Raw genomic sequence first — 18,083 nt, forward strand, 5'->3', positions numbered from 1 at the left:
AGGGAGTCCGAGGCAAATCCATGAATGTAGCATTAGTCCAAGACCGGGTGATCCTTCCTGACGAAGACGAACAAAGTTAAAATCCGGAGTGGGATCCGGCGAAAGGTCGGGGGAATAAAAGGGGGGCAACAGGACCAGACGCTCCAGTCCCGGACCCAGATGGTCAGGACGCCGTTGTGAAGCCTGTGCCGTCGAGTCGCTCCTAGACTCGCAGGTAGGCGGGCTTCCGGGCGTCCATCTTCCAAAGCTGAGCCCCGATAGGCAGGAACGCCTGGCTTATATAGCACGGGGGGCTGGAACCGGAGGCAGGTGCGGGAGATGAGTATAAAACAAGGAAGGGCTGGAGCGTCCTTAAGAGGAGGGGTTTACGATCGTGACACCGAAGGCTGCATCCCTAAGAGGGAGATGGATGGGAAAAGGTTGCTTCAGGATGGAGGAAAGCTCTTGCTTTATTGTTACATAACCGTAAGTAACTCAGACCACTGTCTTGTACCGTTTGAGTGTCCTCACATCTGGTTTTGCAGTCTCACGTTTGAGTCTGTCACACCAAAGTTATTTTTTTCTGTTTTTGAGATTTTGAAATTGTTGAACCCTGGAATAAGGTTCCCTCACTTGTCAAGCCCAGTTCCCAGAGGAACAGGTTTGTTTTTCATTCCTTCTTAAGCTCTTTATTAACATAATTGGTCCTACTGGCTCACCTGGGCAAATTTTGTATTATTTCAGACTGTTGAAATGGATTATTTAAACATACAGGGACTATAAGAAAGATTAGTAGCATTATATTACTATCCACAATTATCACTAGCTGCTCATTAATTTGAGGATTTCATCCAGCTATTTCTTGAATCAGCTTTGACAACCATATGAGTAGCTTGTCCCAGACTACCTTTGTGAGGAACTGCCTGCTGTTCTCCAGAATTCACAAATCTTTGCAACTGTAGTATTGTTTGAGTTCTCAGTTCGCTCAACAATATATCTGCCACATGTGAAGTAGATTTTATTTTTTAAAAATCTGGATCTTGACTCTTCTGGTTTCAGGTTCTCCGTGACCACATTGCTTATCGCTTTGAGGTGCTTGAGGTCATCGGAAAAGGCTCGTTTGGGCAGGTCCTAAAGTGCCTGGATCACAAAACAAAGGAGCTGGTGGCTGTTAAAATAATTCGCAACAAAAAGAGGTAACACAACTTGTTAATAGTAATAACACTTTGCTGCAGTTATCTACGGTATAGGATTCAGGTTTTGCCCAGTAGCTTTCTGGGTATTGTAAATGTAAATTGTAAACATGAATACCATTTAGAGGATTCTTAAGCATCTCTCCTAATAAAAGCCTCTGTTGTTAATAGGGGCTGTATTTGTTTTCCAGCCAACACAAACATTTGTTTGCAGTGGAGGATCACAGACTGAGAACAAGCAGATTGACTTTTTGTTTGCCTTGTCTTTGAGGATGAATGTGCACTTCAGAGTGATACAGTGAATGCAATGATGAGTTGTGTAACATGGCACTATTTCAAACGGAGGGTATGCAAGAAAAACAAAGGAATTGGCTATTTCAATATTCTGACGTAAGAAGCATAAGGACTTAGTCAAAATGGGCGTACTTCTGAATCATACTTAAACTAAAGACTCAGTTAAATCGAGTTATTTATATGTTCCCTGACATCAGTTATATCATATCAACCACTTTTCCAAGATAAAAGCATGCATAAGTCTTCGCTTTTCTCACGGCTAAGAATACAGCCATTGTGATCATGCAAGATTCATCTGTATCAGGTTGCCTAATTCTTGCAGCTGATAAGGTTCTCTCTGTCATTTTCTCATCCTCTAACAGTGATGCTCTCCAGCTTTATGCCAATCAATAATGCAGAACACAAAACAAGTAGTTTCATCGACGTCAGAGTTACATCAGACAGGGAAGCTGTGTGTGGGTTTTTGTCATTCTGTTAATGATTCTGCTGGAGGCTTGAAAGCATATTTTCAATTGGATGAGTCTCATTGTTTTTTTTTTGCCAGTATTACATTGCTGTCTGGAACATGAGTGAAGTGTCATTGTGTTGTAGAAGAACAAAAATAGTACTTGCAAAAACATAGACTTGATATTAATTGTGTTCCCTCTTCCAGTTGATTCATATTCACAAACAACACTCCCACTATTTCACTGTTCAGAGAGCTCTCTCTAGTCAAGTGTGTTGTTGTTCAGAGGTGTGAAATGAATGTGTCATTTGTGCTTTTGTTCACATTATTGTCACGGAACCTATACGTGGAATAGGAGGATCCTTATGCGTGACCGGAATCCCACGGGGCACAGAGTAGCAAAGGGACAATCCAAAAGACAAAATCCAAAGGCTGGGTCGATAAGGGAGGCAGAGAGTTCGGTAACGAGAGATATTCAAAACAATACAAAGGCAAAATCCAGAAGGCGAGGTCAAGAGGCAGAAGCAGAAGATTCGTAACGGGAGATCAGTCAAAAGGTTTGGAAACGCGCACTGGAGAATACTAAGAAAGGCTTCTCAATAGTGAGCGTGGGAAGGTGTGCGAAGGGGGTTTAAATACTGAAGGAAAGGGGTGTGATTGGATGATTGGTTAGGGAGTGAGAATTTGAGGAATCTGATGCATGTGAGAATGTGCTGGGTTCAATCAGGGATGAGATTGGGAAGCAGAGGTTCCGGGAATGTAACGTCGTTTGCGAGGGAGAGTGTGGGGCGTGACAGTACCCCCCCCTCTAGGGTTGGCTCCTGACGACCCCAGAGAGCGAGTACGAACGAAGTCATCAATGAGGCTGTGATCCAAAATATCTTTCTCGCAGACCCAGGAACGTTCCTCAGGACCATAGCCCTCCCAGTCGACTAGAAATTGTCGGCGACCTCGGAGCCAGCGGGCATCCAAGATCTTATTGACCGTGTAGGAAGGTAGACCGTCAATGAGTCGTGGTGGGGGTGGAGGTGGCCGAGGCCGGGAGAGGGGGGATCTGTGGTAGGGTTTCAGGAGAGAGACATGGAAGGAGGGGTGCACCCTGAGAGTTGGAGGAAGAGCAAGACGAAAGGTTACAGGGGTGAGCTGGGAGAGGATGCGAAAAGGTCCAATAAAACGGGGCCCCAACTTATGTGAAGGCTGTCTAAGGGGTAAGTTTCTAGTAGACAGCCAGACAAACTGTCCTCGTCGTAGTCTGGGCACAGGTCGTCGATGACGGTCAGCGTTGGTCTTCTGCCGCAAGGAGGTCTTTAGGAGGGCGGATCTGGCTTGTCTCCAAATCCTCTTGAGGAAAGTGAGGCGCGTCTGGAGGCAGGGAATATCCGAATCAGGGATAGAGTCCGGGAGAAGAGAGGGTTGGTATCCTAGAGAGCAATAGAAGGGAGACATCCCAGTGGTGGCGGAAGAGAGAGAGTTATGGGCATACTCAGCCCAGGGGAGGAGAGAGACCCAGTCATCTTGAGAAGCAGAGACGTAAGATCGAAGGTAAGTAAGAAGGTCCTGGTTGGTTCTTTCCGTCAGTCCATTGGATTCAGGATGATAGCCAGACGTGAGAGATGTGGAAGTCCCAAGAGATTTGCAAAAAGTTCTCCAGAATCTTGAAATGAACTGAGGTCCTCGATCTGATACGATATCCTCCGGAATGCCGTGAAGTCTGAAGACATGAAGAATGAAGAGGTCAGCCATGTCTTGAGCAGATGGAAGGGCAGGAAGAGGAATGAAATGAGCCGACTTCGAGAACCTATCTACCACGACCATAATGGTAGTTTTGCCTTGACTCTCAGGAAGATCCGTAAGAAAGTCCACTGAGATGTGGGACCAAGGTCTTCTAGGGGTTGGGAGTGGTTGGAGTAAACCGGGCTTCTTAAGACGGGAGGATTTGGACATGGCACAGATGGGACAGGCCTGCACATACCCAGTAACATCAGTCCTCATAGAAGGCCACCAGAAATGTCTAGAGATGAATTCCAAGGTACGTTTGACAGCGGGGTGACCTGCAAATAGTGAGTCATGACCCCAGCGAAGAACAGTGGAGCGTATGGTATCAGGAACAAAGAGTCTGTCTGGAGGACATTGGGAGGGGACGGTTTGGTTGTGAAGTGCACGTTTGATTTGGTTCTCCAGGTCCCATCTAATAGCAGCCACAATTCTCTCAGGGGGTATAATAGGTTCAGGAGGGTCCAAAAAGCCAGGAGGATCATGGAAGCGAGATAGGGCGTCAGCCTTTATGTTCTTGGATCCCGGTGTATAAGTAATGAAAAAATGGAACCTAGAAAAGAAAAGTGACCAGCGGGCCTGGCGTGGATTCAAACGTTTGGCAGTTTGTAGGTAAGAGAGATTTTTATGATCCGTAAGAATAGTAAAAGGGTGTAGGGCCCCCTCCAACCAGTGTCTCCACTCCTCCAGGGCGAGCTTGATAGCCAGTAGTTCTCGGTCTCCAACATCATAATTAGTCTCGGCCCGGGACAACTTTTTGGAGAAAAAGGCGCAGGGGTGGAGGATACCCTTCTCTCCATGACGTTGAGATAATATGGCACCGACTCCGTTGGCTGAGGCATCCACCTCGAGAATGAATGGAAGGTTGGGGTCTGGGTGACGGAGGAGGGGTGCTGTGGTGAACAGTCTCTTGAGATGAAGGAAAGCTTGGTCTGCCTCAGGAGTCCATTTCCCTTGATCAGGACCTTTTCGGGTCAGGGCTGTAATGGGGGAGACGACAGAGCTGAAATTCCTAATAAAACGGCGGTAAAAATTGGAAAAACCCAGGAAGCGTTGAATTTGTTTTAAATTCTGGGGAGTTGGCCAGTTCTGTATGGATTCAGTCTTGGCAGGGTCAATTTCAATGCCCAGGGGTGAGAGGATGTAACCAAGGAAGTGGATTCTGGTAACATGGAAAGTACACTTTTCCAATTTGGCGTAGAGTTTGTTCTGAATCAAACGATGAAGGACCTCGCGCACATGAGAGACATGCTCCTGGGGACTTCGGGAAAAGATTAGAATATCATCCAGGTATACCAGGGCATATTTGTGCAAGATATCCCTAAAGATGTCATTCATGAACCCCTGAAAGACAGCAGGAGCATTAACCAGTCCAAACGGCATTACTTGGTATTCATAATGACCGTGGGTAGTAATGAATGCCGTCTTCCATTCGTCACCCTCCCGAATGCGGATCAAATTATAAGCACCGCGGAGATCCAGTTTAGAAAAAATAGTGGCGCCCCGGAGTGATTCCAAAGCCGATGAAATCAGAGGAAGGGGATAACTGTTCTTGATAGTTATGTTATTCAGACCGCGATAATCAATGCAGGGTCTGAGAGAGCCGTCTTTCTTTTTAACAAAGAAGAAACCGGCGCAGGCAGGTGAGGAAGAGGGGCGGATGAAACCAGATTCCAAGGACTCCTGGATATAATCTTCCATAGCCTGAGTCTCCTCGTTGGAGAGTGAATAGACATGGCCCTTAGGGGGTAGAACCCCTGGAATTAGGTCTATAGGACAGTCAGATGGGCGATGAGGAGGGAGGGATAGGGCCTTCTGTTTACTGAAGGCTAGGTGTAGATCCGAGTACTGGGAAGGGATATTGGGGAGGTTATCTTGAGATATGCAGGAGACGGAAACTTTCTGAGGAAGCTGACAACAATGCGAAAGGCAATGGGAACCCCAGGCTGTGAGTTCCCTTTGTGACCAGGAGATGTGTGGGTTGTGAATCTGTAACCAAGGGAAACCAAGAACCAATGGGTGAGAAGGGGATTGAATGAGAAAGAATCGAATGACTTCCTGGTGGGTGGCACCGATGCGAAGAGTGAGGGGAGGGGTCTGCCACTTCACCAGACCAGGGGAGAGGGGGGAGCCATCAAGAGTGAGGAGCCGAATGGGTTGGGTGACTGGCAACCGGGGAATATTCCAGGACGAAGCGAGTCCAGAGTCTAGGAAGTTCTCTTCGGAGCCCGAATCAACAAAAGCAGAGAGAGAGGTCCGTCCAGTAGTCCATGACAGGGTGGCTGGGAGAAAGAGTCCAGATCTGGGAGAGGAAGAAGTGACACTGGCCATAACAGCGGGTGGATAGGAGCGAGGATGGCGACCGGGGCAGGCGGCTCGGAGGTGATCAGGGGAGCCGCAGTAAAGGCATCGCCCCTCACGAAGTCGGCAATCTCTCTCCTCAGAGGTCAGTCTATGGAAGGAAGGCAGTTGGGAGGGTGTGGGAGGGGTTCGATTGTCCGACCTTCGCTGTTGAAGCCTGAGCTCTAGTTCAAAGACTCGAGAAATGAAGGAGTCCAGTGATGGGAAGTCCAGGGGCAGGTGCACAATGTGATCCTTGAGTTCATCAGATAATCCGAGGCGGAAGTAGTGAATCAGGGCATTGTGATCCCAAGCGAGTTGAGCAGCCAGAAAACGGAATTCGGAAGAGTAGTCCTGAAAAGAGCGAGATCCTTGAGTAAGGGAAGTGAGGCGTGCAACAATGAGGTGGTGAGAGTGCAACTGCCCAAAGGTAGACTGTAGAGCTGTCTGAAAAAGGTGGAAGTTGGCAGTCTCAGGAGCGTTTCGAGAGAGGAGATGTCCAGCCCATTCCAGAGCTCGTCCAGAGAGGCAAGATAACATAAAAGCAATTCTTTCTCCATCGGTGGGGAAGCAGTCTGGGCGGATGTGGAAAGCCATCTGACATTGAGTCAGAAAGCCCTGACAACTGGAGGAGTCGCCATCAAATTTTTCCGGGAGGGGAGGGGGTAGAAGATTAGTTCGTGTTTGAAGCGGGGGTGCGGGAGCAGGAGCTGCAGGTGGGGGAGACGGTGGAAGTGCAAAGTGGTCAGCTAGTTGCTGGACTGCCGTAGTTAGCAGGTCCAGGTTCCGGGAGTGTTCAAGGAGAATAGAAAGTTGACTCTGGTCCGCTGGATCCATTTTAATATGGCTCACTATTCTGTCAAGGAACCTATACGTGGAATAGGAGGATCCTTATGCGTGACCGGAATCCCACGGGGCACAGAGTAGCAAAGGGACAATCCAAAAGACAAAATCCAAAGGCTGGGTCGATAAGGGAGGCAGAGAGTTTGGTAACGAGAGATATTCAAAACAATACAAAGGCAAAATCCAGAAGGCGAGGTCAAGAGGCAGAAGCAGAAGCAGAAGCAGAAGCAGAAGCAGAAGCAGAAGCAGAAGATTCGTAACGGGAGATCAGTCAAAAGGTTTGGAAACGCACACTGGAGAATACTAAGAAAGGCTTCTCAATAGTGAGCGTGGGAAGGTGTGCGAAGGGGGTTTAAATACTGAAGGAAAGGGGTGTGATTGGATGATTGGTTAGGGAGTGAGAATTTGAGGAATCTGATGCATGTGAGAATGTGCTGGGTTCAATCAGGGATGAGATTGGGAAGCAGAGGTTCCGGGAATGTAACGTCGTTTGCGAGGGAGAGTGTGGGGCGTGACAATTATCACAATTCCTACCTCACACTTGCTCCCTGACCACGCAGTTAAGAGCTGAAGTGATTGTACTGACATGCCTTGAAGAGATACCCTTGACTGTGGTTCTCAAAAGCCAGTTGCATATGCACATAGCCTTCAACATTGTGGACTAGCACACAGTGTTTGTCAAAGGTGATACAGAGTACAGAGAAACTGTGTTGCTGGTGGTCTGCTCATAGTGAATGCGCATTTAGAGTCACATTGTTGTTTTTCCAACACAGATTTCATCATCAAGCCTTGGTGGAGTTGAAAATCCTAGATGCTCTGAGAAGGAAAGACAAAGAGAACAGCCACAATGTCATCCACATGAAGGAATACTTCTACTTCCGCAATCACCTCTGCATCTCCTTTGAGCTTTTAGGGTAAGCACTGTTCAAATTAAGGGGCCCACTGCACAGTGTTTCTATCCCTTGGAATGTGCATGTGTTTGCTGCATATGTATTGATGGATAAAAACAATAAGAGATGATCACGAAAAGCGTGTAGCATTTAATCTCTTCATTAATTAGTTGCTATAAGATTACAGCACTCCAGTTTTAAATACAAGGTTTCTATATATCACATTCATGCATGTTGATTTTTCTTCCTGCAACACGTAGGCAGTGCAGCAGTAGGTGCTGGTATCTAAGAGTGCATCATACTTTATGCAATTTAAATTTATTAACGTCAAGGCTTTTGTTATTTTATTTTTGCAAAGAAGACGCACTGGTCTTATCATGCTCTTTAAAGGTTGCTTTTTTTATTTATCATGCTAAATCAAGGATAAGACGTAGAGCTATACGTAATACATGCAGATTCTCACCTATGAATGTTTGATATCTGAAGTCACACAGGAATCAGTCCATTAGTCATCCTGGTTTTGCTGTGATGTTGACAGGGACAGTGTGAAAAGGCAGTAGTGGGTGACAGCAGGCAGTGTATGACTGACATAAAGAACTGATGTCAGTGAGAGTGTTTTTACTTGGGCCTGAAGGTTCAGGTTTTCCTTATCCTGAGATCTCATCAGCTTTAAAAACAAAGTAAACAGGCAACATCTAGCAGCAGGACCAACCTTTATGAGACGGCTAATATTGTGATGATGTATTGTGTTACAGAAACTGAATACTTTAGTTAATGCCTTAATTAGGTCCCTGTCTCTACCTGTTGCTACCATGAAGGTTCCAGTTACAGCACAGAAAGAAGTAAAGGATATGAATTCAACTTGTCTGTTGCTAATGCTGAACAAATGTGTGGGATGATTACGTTGTGGTGGTGGTGTAGAGGTCGTGTGTCTTTCTTGGCATCTGATCCAGGGGTGTAGCCCTGTCTTGTGCACTAACCCTTACCAGAAATATGTGGCTTTCTGAACTGATGTTAATGCATTTCTTGGATGTAATTATGTAAACTAATTGATTATATCAAAAGATATAATATTTTGGTTATAAGCCTTGGAATATTCTTTCATTTGAGAATTAAAAGCCCAGTGTGCATGTTTATAGTGCTGTAATAATGTACACATTTCTATATTTACTAAGATTATATCATCTATAACTTGCTGCTGTTTTCACGTAGGAGTGCTTGGTAAAAATAAAACTAATGAGATGTTAGAAAGTAGAATTTTTGTCCCTCTTTAAAAAGACATATTCCAAGCATGCACTGTTTGGGCTATGAACAATCAGACTCTAAGAAAAAATATCCTAGAGCATTTCTATTTTTAGTTTTCTAATTGTTCTTTAAAATAAAGTTATAACAGCACATGATCCGTGTGATCAAAAACAGATGTATAGACCTAATCTGTAGTGCCATAGAGAACATTATAATTAGAATAATTACAATTTGAATTCTAATTGAAATTCTCATGTGGGCTGAATTGAATGCAGTATGGTATGCATGGTAAGAAAAAGCCAAATTTGAATTATTACCATCTTAATACGTGACACCATTTTTTTTACAACGCACAGCTTAAGCAAATTCACCAAGCCAGCAGCCATGTCACCCTGCAACTTACAATTGGTAACCCACTGAAGCTCAACAGGTGTGAGCCTGGTCAGGACCTGGATGGGAGACCTCCTGGGAAAAACTAAGGTTGCTGCTGGAAGAGGTGTTAGTGAGGCCAGCAGGGGGCGCTCACCCTGTGGTCCATGTGGGTCCTAATGCCCCAGTATAGTGACGGGGACACTATACTGTAAACAAGTGCCGTCTCTCGGATGAGATGTAAAACTGAGGTCCTGACTCTCTGTGGTCTTTAAAAATCCCAGGGTGTTTCTCAAAAAGAGTAGGGGTGTCCTGGTCAAATTTCCCATGCCTCCTAATAATCCCCCTCTATGAATTGGCTACATTACTTTGTTCTCCTCCCCCCCGACGGCAGGTGGAGCGACGTGCTGGTTGGAGTATTCTTGGTCGCATTTAATGGCAACGTCAGCTCAAAGATTTGGTTCAAACCACCAAATGGAGACAGGCGTGCCGACAAGCGGACCACACTGATGCGGGATTAACGCTAGGATGAGAGAGAGCTTAAGCAAATTCACCAACCCTGTCAGCAAAAGTGGACAGTGATAGAATGGACTTTCAGAAGCGAGATGATTTAACAGTGGAACAGCTGGGATGCAGCCATCGAGAGTTTTAAAATTAATTCCAGTAACATCTAGGTGTGGATGGAACGAGAGGTTGAAAATATCCATCCTTTACTGAGCTGACATTTAGCCGTTATAAACGCTGTCAGATACAGTATGTGTATGAGACAGGCATTGGTTACATTCAAGTTCACAGCTTTAAATGAGAGCAAGCTTGGCTCTGAATGGTATTGAATTTTTGTTGCCCTCTGGTGGCTTGGTTCTGTGTTGCATTATGAGGCAAATATTGTAAATACAGTTGTTTCATGTCAAGTTATATATTTTATGATATTTCACAATATACATGCTTTAATTCATTAAGCAAAACTTACAAAATACTACATGTTTATGTTTGACGGGAATCAGCACCACATGTAACATTCATGTAACGCTTTTATAATTGGTTTTGAACTTCACCCTGAAACTCTTATGTCTCCACAGGTTGAATTTGTATGAGCTGATTAAGAAAAACAGCTTTCAAGGATTCAGCTTGGCTCTGATTCGACGCTTTGCCTATGCATTACTGAAATGCTTGCAAATGCTCCATCGAGAGAAGATCATCCACTGTGATCTGAAACCCGTAAGCAATACTTGACTGCTGTGCTCGTGTTGGTCCTGTGTACCTGTGTACAGTAATATTAATCTATTTGACAAATCTTGGTTTTCAGTATGTTAACAAACAGAAGCATGTTCTCAAACAAAAAATGCAATTGTTTGTTATGCTTTTATGCCACAGTTTCTTAAATTGTGATGTCATATAATAATAATAATAATAATTAATAATAATTGCTTATACTTACATGGCACTTTTCTGGACACTCCACTCAAAGCGCTTTACAGGTAATGGGGATCCCCTCCACCACCACCAATGTGCAGCATCCACCTGGATGATGCGACGGCAGCCATAGTGCGCCAAAATGCTCACCACACATCAGCTATCAGTGGGGAGGAGAGCAGAGTAATGAAGCCAATTCATAGAGGGGGATTATTAGGAGGCCATAATTGGTCAGGGCCAATAGGAAATCTTTATTAAAATTTAAATTTAAAATTTACCTATATATCTTTATAAATAAATGGGCAGCACAGCAGCGCAGAGGTTAGAATTGCCAGCTCACAGTTTTGGGGTCCTGAGTTCAGTTCCGGACCTGTGGAGGTTGTACGTTCTCCTTATGTTTCTGTGGGTTTCCTCTATGTTCTCTGGATTCCTCCCTTCAGTCCATACTGGCAGGTTAATTGGCTTCAGGGAAAACTGGCCCTGGTGTGAGTGTGTGTGTCTGTCCTCTGACAGACTGGCGTCCTGTCCAGGGTGTACCCTGCCTTGCACCCACTGCTTGCCTAATGAGCTTCAGCTCCCCTGAATTGGATGAAACTCAGGGTTGTGAAGAAGATGGCTTAGTACAGTATGTTTAGAAAATGGACGCAAGATGTATGGTGGATGAATACAAGTAAAGAATAAATTCTTCTCTTCCCTACTCCTCTTGCCAGGCAAAAAGTCATACTGTGTTGTCCTGCCCATACTTCTTTCAATGGTTATGAATGAAGTATGAATGGTTATGAATGATCTCTAACATGAATGGACATGGCAGTACCAGCATGGTCACAATCTCCGCAGGGAACAGTGCTGTCATGTTCAGTTTGGTCCTGCCGGCCTCCAGAGTTCTGCATGGCGAACTGTATGAGCCACCTTTGCACTGAATCCCAGGCCCTACAAGGTTGCCCAGCTGTTATAACTATAGTTATAGATTCAACTTTCTGTAATTCTGACTAGAAGATGAGACACTACTGTGCTTGTGTATGTATTGTGTATGTATGTACAAGACTGCATTGATCTTATCTAGTGGAGCAGTGCCAGATTTCCTATTAGGCACTGTAGGCACAGTGCGTAGGGCCTACAAAGTTTTCTAGGGCCTATGAAGGAGGGAAACACTACGAAACGAAAAAGGAGCTGAAACAACCTACTTGCGATCAACTCTAGGTGCTCCAAAACCATAATTATATGCCATCTAGCGGCTGTTCTAGACACTAGAAGTATCGAACTGATGGTCGCTTGACTCGCTCCATCAATCACGTGGTTTAGCGTTAGAAAAGTTTAAAGTGCCTCATGTCAATCAGCGTAATTCAGTTGGCGTTTATCCCTCTTTTTGCACATTTTGGAGTGAAAGTGCCTAGGGCCTACGAACACCAACATCCGTCCCTGTAGGGAAGACCTATCAAGACTCAAAGGCGTGCAGGAGAAAAAAGACACAGTAGTGCTGGTTATAAAATCTATGTGTTTTTTTTTCTTTTTAAAAGGAAAATATTCTGTTGTCCCAGAAAGGACAAGGGAATATAAAAGTGGTTGACTTTGGATCAAGCTGCTATGAACAGCAAAGAGGTGAGCAGTTGTTTGTTTTTACCTTTGTCAGCACAGCAGACAATAACTGCTTTTCATTCAATGGGATTAGAAAACACCTTACTCCCAGGGGTGCAACCATATCATCCCCCAAGGAAGCACAGCACCCAGCAGAGTGACGCACAGCAGACATTATGCCTTAGTAGCCCCACAGCACAATATCTACTGGTCCACCAACATCTCAGCAGCAACATGGGTGTCCTTAGAGGTTTCTCATCCCAATACTGACCAGGCCCAGTCTTGCTCAGCTAGTTCCGACGTTTTCAATCGGAATTCCAATGCGAAGAAGCTTGTATTTGCATTCAGAAAAATCACCAAAGGGTCAGGGTTGCGACCTTAACAATACGTCTAGGGTTTGACCAAAAGCCGCAATGTAAAAAGAACACCCGAGAGATCGGATTCCCCTGGGAAGACAAATTCATTTTATTGTCATCGCAATATGACAGGGAACCAAAAGTCACAATTCGGGAGGGATAAAAAAAACCAAGCAAAATTAACTTATAAAAGAAACAAACTAGATAGACTAGAACCGTGGTGGGGGGGGGGTGGGGGGGTAAGGTGGTCGCACCTAAACAATAAGGCCGTACCAAAAAAACGTCTTCCACATTCTACACTAACTAACCAAACCCAAACGAAAACAAAACACGTCTTTCCCCATCCCAAAAACCACACACCGCTCAACTCTCTCCGTTCCCCATACCCAATCTCTCATCCCCCTCCCCCCTCGTTTCCAGTCTCGTCTTCCCCTTTTAAATGCTCCCACCTCGTCTGCTTACTTACTTAATTATTGGCAACACCTGGGAAAAGAGGAGAACGCAATGAGAAAAAACACCAGTCCAACCAAGGACCGGAACAGTCAGGTCTCGCACTCCAGGAGGACCGAGGCATGCCTGTTGCTCTGACGCTCTTCTTCTCACTCTTTGTGGTGTTGCAGTGTACACGTACATACAGAGTAGGTTCTACCGGTCTCCAGAGGTAATCCTGGGACACCCCTACAGCATGGCCATTGACATGTGGAGTCTGGGCTGCATCCTCGCAGAGCTGTACACAGGGTACCCCCTGTTCCCTGGGGAGAATGAGGTGGAGCAGATTGCCTGCATCATGGAGGTATGATCTGTTACTTCGGGGACATCTGATCCAGCAGCGGTGCCTTGCCAGTGGGCCCCTGCGGTATAGTGTGGCACCTTCAGGAACGAACCCTGGAGCCGTATGTGAGCGAAAGGAAATATTCCATTCAGTTCAGCTTAGTTTTTTTTGTATAGGGCTTTTTACAATGGAGGTTGTCACAAAGCAGCTTAGAGATATCTGGGCCCGAACCCCCAGTCAGCAAGCCTAAGGCGACAGTGGCAAGAAACAACTCCCTCAGATTAAAGTAGGAAGAAACCTTGAGAGGAACCAAGGCTCGAAGGGGGGAGCCCGTCCTCCTCTGGCCGGCACCGGGTTCATTAAAACGTACAGCTATGAAAGGCGTTTATTTTGTATGACATGGTGGGGAAGGCAGACTAGTGTTTTTGGCTCAGTCAATGTCCGACAGTGTCCAGAATGTTCAGTTAGATTCCTTCGGTGGTGATTTTCACTGGGAAGTTGAGTTCGGGGCTGGGGGGCAGGGGAGAGTATGCCAGGGTCGGCCAGTTCTTGTAGAGTCCAGTCTGGCAGGTCCTCACGTGAGCAGGACTGCAATATCGGCTTTAGAGGTAGGCGAGGATGGGCTTTGTAGAGGATCGGCTGTTGATTTTACGACCGGTAGATGGAGCTGGATTCTGGACCTGGGCCTCCAGACAGTCCACCTCAGAAGGGATGGATAGAAAAGAGATCACAAAATAGAAAGTTAGATGCTGTTTCAATCAGAGCTTGAGCTTTTCTCAACATCATACTTGCATGAGTCCATGCCAGACGATCGGAGCAGAAAGAGCGATGGGGCATGAGCTCAGAGAGACACACTGTCAGCAGCTCCAGCCTGACTCAAACCCTCCTTCAATACAATTTCCCGTTTGTCTTTAAAAATAAATGTTCTAATCTGTATTGCATTGATTAACAAGGCAACCTTAATCTTCTATACTAACGTATTTTTTAACCCTTTTTGTAACAGACTTACCTGCTAAATGTGCTAAATACAAAAGGCTAAAATAACGGGCTAAAATTTTAAAAATTGTTCCCTGCCTACTTATCCTGGGGTATTTATATTTATGGTAGAAACACACGTTTCAACTGAAGATGAAATTTTGATACAATAGTTAGAAACACATAAAGCTGAAATGTTTTAACTGATGTATAGCTGTGCTGTACCTGTGCCTCGGTCCTTCCACTTAAATGTTATAACTTTCCCAGAATCAAATATGTGGTTCTCTTGGCACGAGTTTTTACTGATATCATACAGTTAATAACATTCTTAGTAATGGAAGTCATGGTATGTTTTCAGTAACCTTTGCCAAAAAGTTCCTTGTTTCCAACCTTTTTCATTTGAAAAGCCAGAGATTCTTAAAGCTCTTAAGAAATGTTGTTTTCAAGCTATATGTTAGGAGGACAAGCTGTCTTTCGGGCTGGCATATTTTAAATGAGAATATGTGATGTTTTTTAGGTACTTGGACTGCCTCCTAATGAGTTTCTTCAAACAGCATCAAGACGCCGATTATTTTTTGGTAAGACGTTGTGAAAAGAGATAAAAACTTGCTGAATGTTTTCTCTGATCTTAATTTTCTTCTGTTATATAATAAAGACAGGAGCATCATAATTTGACTTTTTGTTAACATTTTGTTAACTATGTTTAAATGACTACTGAAAGCACATTTTAAATCTCTTTTTATTAGTCAAAAGCAAACATTTCTTAATTGAATTGATGTGCAGATCCTTGGGATATTCCTCCTTACTTGGGAATTCTTGGGATATCCTTGGGAACATGCTTTTGAAACCTTTTAATTTTTTAATTAGCATGTTGTGTGCTCATGCTGTACACGTGGGTGCCACAGTACGCCTCTGTATTCAGAACAACTTTCAGTACACAACAAATCAACATTGTGTGAATAAAATGAAAACCAATCCAATAGATGATGTTGGGTTTTTTTTCCTCCGGCAGACTCAAAGGGGAACCCCAGAAACATTACAAATAGCAAAGGGCGAAAAAGACGACCTAACTCCAAAGATCTTGCCAGTGTGTTGAAAACCAACGACCCCCTTTTCCTGGACTTCTTGAGAGGATGCCTCATGTACGTAAAGCCATGTCAACTCAAGACTGGGCTGATTTGTTTTAGAAATTGCTTGCTACTGTAGCAATCAGATATTCAAGACTGACTTGAACAAAAAAATAGCATTGCAGAACACTGGAGTCCTCAGTCATATTTTGATTTGCATAATTGCCACATCTGCATCTTAACCAATTAATCAATAATGAATTATCCTCACAGTTTTCTGGACACTGCACTCAAAGCACTTTACAGGTAATGGGGACTTGACTCCACCACCACCAGTGTGCAGCCCCACCTGGATGATGCGACGGCAGCCATAGTGTGCCAGAACGCTCACCACACATCAGTTAACAGTGTGGAGGAGAACATTATTAATTAGGAGTTATTATTAGGAGGCCATGATTGGTAAAGGCAAAGGGGGGAATCTGTCCAGGACACTGGGTTAACACCCCTACTCTTTTCAAGAAATGCTCTGGGACTTTTAATGACCACAGAGAGTCAGGACCTTGGTTTTACATCTCATCTGAAAGACAGTACCTTTTTTAACATAGTATATATAAAAGTCCTCATCACTATACTGGGCCATTAGGATCCACACAGACCGCAGGATAAGCGCCCCCTACTGGTCTCACCAACATCTCTTCCACCAGCAACCTTCCAGCAGGAGGTCTCCCATCCAGGTACTGGCCAGGCTCACACCTGCTTGGCTGGTGCCTTCACACACAGAGAAAAATGGGACAGCTTCATTCCAGCTCTTTTTTCACTCAGCAGCTTGGTAAAGGGATTCAAAATAATTAGGGTTTTCTTCCAGCTCCTTTAATACCTGCAGGTACACTCAAGTGAAAAGCAGTGGATTTACATTCCAGGAGGCTTCCAGATAATGTTAAGCATTCTCAGAATGAATATTAAATTAGTAGCATCAGTTAGTTAAGAATTGCCAAAATAGATTCTAAGTAAATGCAATTCTCCTCCTAATTTAAGTAATTTATTCAATCAAAAAAGTCATTATTTATGACGCTAGCTTTCTAACTTACTTGCCAGCAGCCATATCACCCTGTTACTCACAACTGGCAGACCACTGAAGCTCAGCAGGTGTGAGCCTGGTCAGTACCTGGTCAGTACCTGGATGGGAGACCTCCTGGGAAAAACTAAGGTTGCTGCTGGAAGAGGTGTTAGTGAGGCCAGCAGAAGGTGCTCACCCTGTGGTCCATATGGGTCCTGATGCTCCAGTATAGTGACAGGGACACTATACTGTAAAAACAGGCGCCGTCCTTCGGATGAGACGTAAAACTGAGGTCCTGACTCTCTGTGGTCATTAAAAATCCCAGGGCATTTCTTGAAAAGAGTAGGGGTGTAACCCCGGTGTCCTGGCCAAATTTCCCATTGGCCCTTACCAATTATGGCCTCCTAATCATCCCCCTCTATCAATGTAGCCACATTACTTTGTTCTTCTCCCCCCTAACTCTGACGGCAGGTGGAGCTACGCGCCGGTTGGAGTATTCTCGGTCGCGGTTAATGGCAAAGTCAGCTCAAAGATTTGGTTCAAATAACCAAATGGAGACTGGTGTGCCGACAAGCAGACCCTGCTGATGCGGGATTAACGCTAGGAAAGAGAGAGCTTTCTAACTTGCTTGTGTAAGGATGAGGGGTGGAACAGAGTTGATTGAAATACGTGTCGACAGCCTCTCTAGGTGGGCTGGCCCTTGCCGTAAGACAGTAGCAGCTGGAATGGAGTGGGATGGAGTTCCCGTTCCAACGGACCTCTTGCCCTGTGTCACGCAGGTGGGACCCTCAAAAGCGCATGACGCCAGACGAGGCCATGCAGCACGACTGGATCCAGGAAGGGCGTTCACACAAGGGGCGCCCCAAAACGCGTCCAGTGAGAAGGGCCGCTGAGACCGCCCCCATCACGGACAACAATAAGGAGCACAGCTACCGCAAGATGTCAAGCAACAGGACAGGTACAGGCCCGTTCTCCCACATTTCCACGACACCTCCTGCTTCCCCTCACTGTGCATTAAACAGATGTCTTACTACTTTTGTCTTCTATTATAATGACATTTATTTAAGTGATTTTTAACACTGATCCTGTGTCGTAGATGAACATGTGTAAGAAAATGCCATCATGGGGTTTTGTGTTTGTGATCTTAATATCAAAACGTCACTAGAAAATTTTTAAATCTGATCGTATTCATCAGGGTGCTATATCACCCTGCAGCTCTCAACTGGCTACCCACTGAAGCTCAGCAGGGTGGAGCCTGGTCAGAACCTGGTTGGGAGACCTCCTGGGAAGCTATGGTTGCTGCTGGAAGTGGTGTTAGTGGAACCAGTGGTACACTATAATAATAAAAATAACATCACTTTATTAACCCTTTACAATTTCTTGCATTAGGAATTATCTTTTCACATACCCCAGCTTGTTCTCCATGAGACACACAAGATAGGGAGAGAGCCTGGGGTCAGCCATTGTACGGCACCCCTGGAGCAGTTGGGGTTAAGG

General features: G+C 45.0%; 1 protein-coding gene across 1 annotated transcript in view; it reads left to right on the top strand.

Moving 5' to 3' along the window:
- The window catches only part of dyrk4 (dual specificity tyrosine phosphorylation regulated kinase 4), a 30,887-nt gene that overhangs the window by 9,071 nt on the left and 3,733 nt on the right, over nt 1–18,083 (top strand). Inside the window, exons 6-13 of the mRNA XM_088924371.1 lie at nt 1,039–1,175; nt 7,641–7,781; nt 10,451–10,589; nt 12,302–12,383; nt 13,336–13,508; nt 14,980–15,040; nt 15,475–15,604; nt 17,366–17,544. Of these exons, the coding sequence (XP_088780497.1) occupies nt 1,039–1,175; nt 7,641–7,781; nt 10,451–10,589; nt 12,302–12,383; nt 13,336–13,508; nt 14,980–15,040; nt 15,475–15,604; nt 17,366–17,544 (1,042 nt within the window). The remainder of the gene's footprint in view (nt 1–1,038; nt 1,176–7,640; nt 7,782–10,450; nt 10,590–12,301; nt 12,384–13,335; nt 13,509–14,979; nt 15,041–15,474; nt 15,605–17,365; nt 17,545–18,083) is intronic.

Source organism: Atractosteus spatula, chromosome 8 (assembly GCF_055471065.1).
Source record: "Atractosteus spatula isolate fAtrSpa1 chromosome 8, fAtrSpa1.hap1, whole genome shotgun sequence".
Lineage (NCBI taxonomy): Eukaryota > Metazoa > Chordata > Actinopteri > Semionotiformes > Lepisosteidae > Atractosteus > Atractosteus spatula.